Source organism: Mandrillus leucophaeus, unplaced genomic scaffold, assembly GCF_000951045.1.
Source record: "Mandrillus leucophaeus isolate KB7577 unplaced genomic scaffold, Mleu.le_1.0 Scaffold150, whole genome shotgun sequence".
Classification (NCBI taxonomy): Eukaryota; Metazoa; Chordata; class Mammalia; order Primates; family Cercopithecidae; genus Mandrillus; species Mandrillus leucophaeus.
In genome coordinates, this window is record NW_012101477.1 from 3,506,189 (window position 1) to 3,512,346 (window position 6,158).

At 48.2% G+C, this 6,158-nt stretch overlaps 1 protein-coding gene across 1 annotated transcript in view; it reads left to right on the forward strand.

The window, feature by feature from the left end:
- KIAA1755 (KIAA1755 ortholog) overlaps nt 1-6,158 on the forward strand; it is a 43,752-nt gene that overhangs the window by 18,592 nt on the left and 19,002 nt on the right. Inside the window, exon 6 of the mRNA XM_011975023.1 lies at nt 6,059-6,158. Coding sequence (XP_011830413.1) covers nt 6,059-6,158 — 100 coding nt within the window. The remainder of the gene's footprint in view (nt 1-6,058) is intronic.

Consider the following 6,158-nt stretch of genomic DNA (forward strand, 5'->3'; position numbering starts at 1 on the left):
ACCACATCCCTCCCATCATCATGTCTCCCCCACCACACTCCTTCCCCATCATCATGTCTCCCCCACCACATCCGTTCCCCATCATCATGTCTCCCCACCCCAATCACATCCATTCTCCATCATTATGTCTCCCCCACCTTCTGTCACATCCTCACATCCCTTCTTCCTACCTTAGATTCCAGGCTCACATTGTAATCACTTCCTTTCAAACACTCACTTGCTTGCTTTTCTTTTTCACCTTCACACTTACCTGGAGAAATCTCAACCTCCGTGAGATCCAACTCTCTACCTGCACCCTCAAGCTGAACAAAGATGGAAAAATCCACACATTTGTGCAGGCTAATTGTATTAGATTCCTGACCACTGACCTCCGGGGGTCCCAGTGGTGCCGGTGGATCCTACTTCACCTCCAGAGTCCTGAATGACTCCCCCACAGTCCTGTGTGATGACTTCACACCTTTTCTCTCCTTTGACCTTCAACACCACCTTCCCCAACTTAAATCTCAGCTGATGACCTTCCTTCTGGTCTTAATGAGTAAGCAGAAGCAATTGGAAGGAAGTCTATGAACTCCTTCTCTGTGAACCACATTCACCTGCTTGCTGGCATCTGTACCCACAGGCTCAGCATTCTAGTATGGATGAATTGTCCATGTGCCCGAGGCTGATCCTGAACCAGTGCTCTGTTCCTCTCTACCTCCTTAAATACATCCCTCCAGCAAGATTCTCCTGTCCTTCCTACAGGATCATCTTCCCTCTTTGGCTCTGGGCCATTCCCATCAGCTTGAGAACATGCTGCAATATTGCCCAGTTTGAAACCGGCCATTCTAGGCCCCCATGTTCCCACCCTCACCCTTGTACATTAAAACTCCACAAAAGAGTTGTCTGTGTTCCCTGTCTCCACACCTTCTCTCTTCCACTCACTCTAATCAGAATCCCTTCCCCACTGTGCCGCTGAGACAGGTCTTGCCGAGGTTGTCATTGTATTCCATGTTTCTAAATCCAGGGATCAATTCTCAGTCCTCATCACCCTTGACCCTTCCGCAGCATTTGGCACGGATGGCCACTTTCTCCTGTTGAAAGACTTTCTTCACTTGCCATTAGATCTCCAGTCACCCAGTCCTCCTCTCACCTCACTGGCCACACTTTTACAGCCTCCTTTCCTGTCTCCTCCTCATCTCCACAACCTGTAAATCCTGGAGGGCCCCCAAAGCCCAGTCCTTGGTCTCTTTCTCCTCTCCATCCACACTCACTTCCTAGGCGATCTCATCCAGGAGGTGGAATATTTTCTGTAAATGCTGTCTCCACACTGACAACCCTGACACTGATTTTTCCAGCCTGGGTCCTGGCCATGAACACCAGACTTATCCATCCAGCTGTTTACTACTTGATGTCTCTGCGTAGAGGACTCACAGGCATCTCTAACTTAGCATGTCCAAATATGGACTCCTGACATCCCCTCACCCCACACTTCCCAACTTTCCAATCTTTCCTCATGGCAGTAAAAGATGACGACATCATCCTTGATTGCTCTCTTTCTCTTATACCCCACATTCAGTTTGTTAACTGTCAACTCTTCCATTAAATTGTATTCAGAATCTGTTGACTTCACCCCACCCAAGTCCAACCCAGCGTGGTCTCTTGCCTGCTATAGTGGTCTCCTCGCTGGTGTCTCTGCGTCCACACTGGCCTCTGTTGGAGTTTCCTTGTAGCGCAAATAGTCACCAGAGCCTGTGCTTCAAGATCTAGATCTGCTCCAAGCCAGCCCCATGAAGCAGGTCTCCCCGTAAAATTCCCATAAAGATCTGTTCTCAGGAAAGAAACTGATCAACACGCAGATGTGCATGTCTGCTCCCATGCTGGGGATGGGGTTTTGTTTAATAGGCACTGTATTTGTTTCCCATTGTGGCCATAACAAGTTATTACAAATCAGTGATGTGAAACAACACAAATGTATTATCTGATAGCTCTGTACGTTAGAAGCCCAACATGGATCTCGCTGGGCTAAATCCAGATGTCTGCAGGGCTGCATTCTTTCCTGGAGGCTCTAAGGGAGACTCCATTTCCTTGCTTTTTCCGGCTTCTAGAGACCACTACTTTCCTTGGCTTGTGGCCCCTTCCTCCATCCTCAAAGCCAGCAATGTTGCATCTCCCTCACCCTCTATCCATCTTGGCACTTGCTCCTACCAAAGCCAGGAAAAGTTCTCTGCTTTTAAGGATTCCTATGATTAGACTGGATGATCCAGGATAATGTCCCCACCTCAAGGTCCTGCCCTTCATTACATCTGCAATGTCCCTTTCACCATGTAAGGTAACATATTCAAGGTTCTGGGGATTAGGGCATAGACATCTTTGGGGCCACAGGCACGAAGCCTTAGGAGAGGGCTTCCCTGTCTTTTCACTGGAAAATCCCTAATGCGGAAGAAAATGAACAGAGCCCCTGGGACTGAGGCCTCACCCTGAGCTCTCAGTTGCTCCATACAGATCTTTGAAATCCTTTTTATGCTTAACATTTCTATACATTTTAAATATCCATAAATACAATACATTCACACTTGTTTTGACATGGAAAATGTTTTTAATTGCTTGCAAATTCAATTACTTACCATCCCTCCCTCCCCAAACTTGGAGTGCCTCTTCTTGCTGCTGGCAGATACAGCACATTTTTCAGCAACTTTGGGCAACCCCGGCTTACCCACCACCCTCATTTTGCAATCCTCATTTTCACCTGAGGCTCATAATATCTGTGAACAGCACAGCTTCAAGCCAAGGTTCTGAGATGCTAATGATGGTTTTCTGGCGCCAACTGGTAAGTGAGGATAACATTTGGGGCAAAAGGATCTCCTTGGCCCAGCTGAAAACAAATCAGGTGGAGAACTGCCCCTTGCTGTAATCAACTCAGCTGGCACTGGGTGCGGGGGTGCAGGGCCCTGTTCCAGGCAGTGTGGGGAACCAGACATGTGAACCAATCGCATGGCCACTGTGTCCCGGTGTGGAATGTCCTGAGTGTGTGAACCCTTTGCAGATCAAAGTGAGGTCCGGGGACTACCTACATCAGCATGACCTTGGAGCTAGGGAGAGAGGCAGAATCCCAGGCCTGCTGAACTGGCATCTGCATTCTAGCAAGATCCCCAGGCCCATCAGAGTTTGAGAGGTGTTGCTCTAACCCTCCATTCCTTCATGAATCAATCACAGACATTGATTATCTAGCCTTGTGCTGAGCACAGGGATGCAACACTGAGTTTGACCCAGTGTACACCCATAAGGGCTCTCAGTCTTGCAGGATCTCACAAAGGCCTACATTTGCTTTGGGAACCTGGGACTGGGGAAGAGCTTCTAAAGAGGGAAGGCAGTAGGGAGGTCTTCCTGGAGGAGGTGGCATCTTGGCTGGTCTTTGAACGATAAGGGGGATTTCACCAGATGGAGATAGGACAGAAGGGCATACCTGGCAGAAGGAATAGGGTGAACAAAGCTGGGTGGTATCATCTGTCGTTGGTGGCAAGGGGAGACATAGTATATTAGTGTCCCAGGACTGCCATAACATGGGTGGCTTAAGCAACAGACATTCATTTTCTCATAGATCTGAAGGCTGGAAGTCCAAGATCAAGGTGTTGGCAGGGTTGGTTCCTTCTGTGGCCTCTCTCCTTGGCTTGCAAAGGCCCATCTTCTCCCTGTGTCTTCATGGGGTCTTCCCTCTGTGTCCAAATTTCTTCTTATAAGGACACTGGTCATATTCTATTAGGGCCCACAGTAACCTCATTTTAACTGAATTACCTCTTTAAACACCCTGTCTCCAAATACAGTCACATGCTGATGTACTGGGGGTTAAGACTTCCACATACAAATTTGGAGGGGTGGGGGTCACAGCTTCGCCCCTAACACCTAGTGTATGAAATGAGGGTGGAAGAGTGTGCAGGGCCTGAGACACTTCAGTGCCAGGTCCAGAAGCTTGCAGTTTCTCTTCAAGGCCATAAGGAGCCATAGAAAGTTACAGAGCAGGGGAGTGCAGCACCATCAGAGCTGCAATTGAGTTCCAGGCCTCAGGTTTATAGCAGACAAAAGGCTCACCATCACCCCTAATTCAAGGGGTGAATCAGGCATGGTCTCTACCCTTGCAGAGAGTTTGGGGACCTAGGCCCATGGGGGACTGGGAAGCTGCTTCCTCACCGCAGTTTCTTCATCAGCAAAATGGACCTAGGTACGTGATGTAGCATTTCCTGACCCAAGGGATCCAGCAGCTGTGATCGGATTTTGGAGGGACCTGTACTAGCACCTCCGTCTTCACAAGTTGTGCATTTTTTTTCATGGTTTAATGACTTCACCTTCTTTTTGACTTTTATATTATGAAAAATTTCAAACTTATAGAAGAGTAGACAGAAGAGTATCATGAATACCCATGTACCTATTACCCAGATTTAATAAATCTTAACATTTTGTCATGCTTCATCTATTTTTTTCTGAAGAATTTATAAAAATATTACAAATCTTCATATTCTATCCCCTAAATATTTCAGCGCATTCCCTAATAATCATAATACCATTAGTACACTTAACAGATTAAAAAAAAAAAAAAGTTTTTTTGAGGCAAGGTCTCACTCTGTCACCCAGGCTGGAGTGTAGTGGCACAATTATGGTTCTTGCAGCCTCAACCTCCCCAGCGCAAACGATTCTCTCACCTCAGTCTCCTGCGCAGCTGGGACCACAGGCACACACCACCACTCCTGGCTAATTATTTTTTTAATTTTTAGTAAAGACAAGGTCTTGCTACGTTGCCCAGGCTGGTCTCAAACTCCTGAGCTCAAGCCATCTCCTACCTTGGTCTCCCAAAGTGCTGGGATTGCAGGCATGAGCCACTGCGCCCGGCCCCCTAACAAAATGAAAAATAATGTCCTCATACTAATCAATTTCCAGTTCCTATTCAAGTCTCCCCTCTTAGCCCCAACAAAATGTCTCTACTTCTGAAATTTGTAAGTGAATATTAGGAAAAAGATCAAATCCATAATATCAAGAGGATATAACATTGATATATATGGATACACATGTATAATACACACAAATTTTTTTATTGTTTTAAAAATTATGTCAGATTTTAAGACATATGTGAAAGAATGTTCCAGGTGGTTGGACTCCTGTGAGGCAGCACTTGTGAACGTGGTTAGGTTTGTCCAAGGCTTCGTGAGCTGTGAAGGGTTTTGCACGTTGCAGAGGGTGGTGCCCACGTGGAGTGGCTGGTGGCCATCGCAGGGCATCCTGGAGTGAGGTGACTGAAGTGCAGGGCTCTGAGTCCAGGCTGCGGGACAGGTGTGGTTTCCCGAAGCCTGGGCCTCTTTCCCCGCTGCTGTACTTCCCCTCCCCTTTCCTCCCATGAGGATGGGCTGTACTGGCTCCCAGAGCCTCAGCCTCATGACCCCTGTGGGGAGAGTGAGGCACACGGCCTAGATTTCTGGAACAGGAAATAGCCTGTCGGGAACCCAGGGTTGAAAGTCTGCAAGCAGAAATCGTGAGCTGGTGGCCACGGGACTGCACACTCACCACCCCTTAGACTGGAGATGAGAACAGAGACGGTGATCATTGTAATGACCAATGATTGAGCCACTCAATCATTCACTGAGCTCTTGCTGTGTGTTAAGTGCCTCTCAGGAGCTGTCTGATTTCATCCTCGAAATAACCTAATAAGCTCAGCAGATTATTCCCCCTGTTGAGCTGATGAGGAAACTGAAGCTCAGAGGTGCACTGACTTGCCCACAGACACACAGTGAGTCAGTGCAGAGACTTGACCGCTTTCTGTGTGACCGCAGAGATCACACCATGAGCTTTGGCTGCCCGCGTACTCTACACAGAGGGAGTGCAGAGGAGATTCAGGGAAGCCTTTTCTCACGAAGTTACATTTGAGCTGGGTCTCGAAGGATGAGTAGAAGTCAGAGTTCACAGAAGGAGAAGGAGAGAAAGGGTGCTCCAGGCAAAGGAACCGTTATGGCCAAAGTTGTGAAGGCCACAGGAGAGGTTCCCTAGAGGGCCCCACCAAAGTTCTCACTGCTCACGTGTGCCCTCTGTCCTCCAGGTGGCCGGGACAGGGCTGGGCGGCCCCTGCTTCTGGTGTCAACTACAGAGGGTGCCTGGGAGGCGCCGTGGTGCACAGCTTCAGAGGTCACCAAGCTACT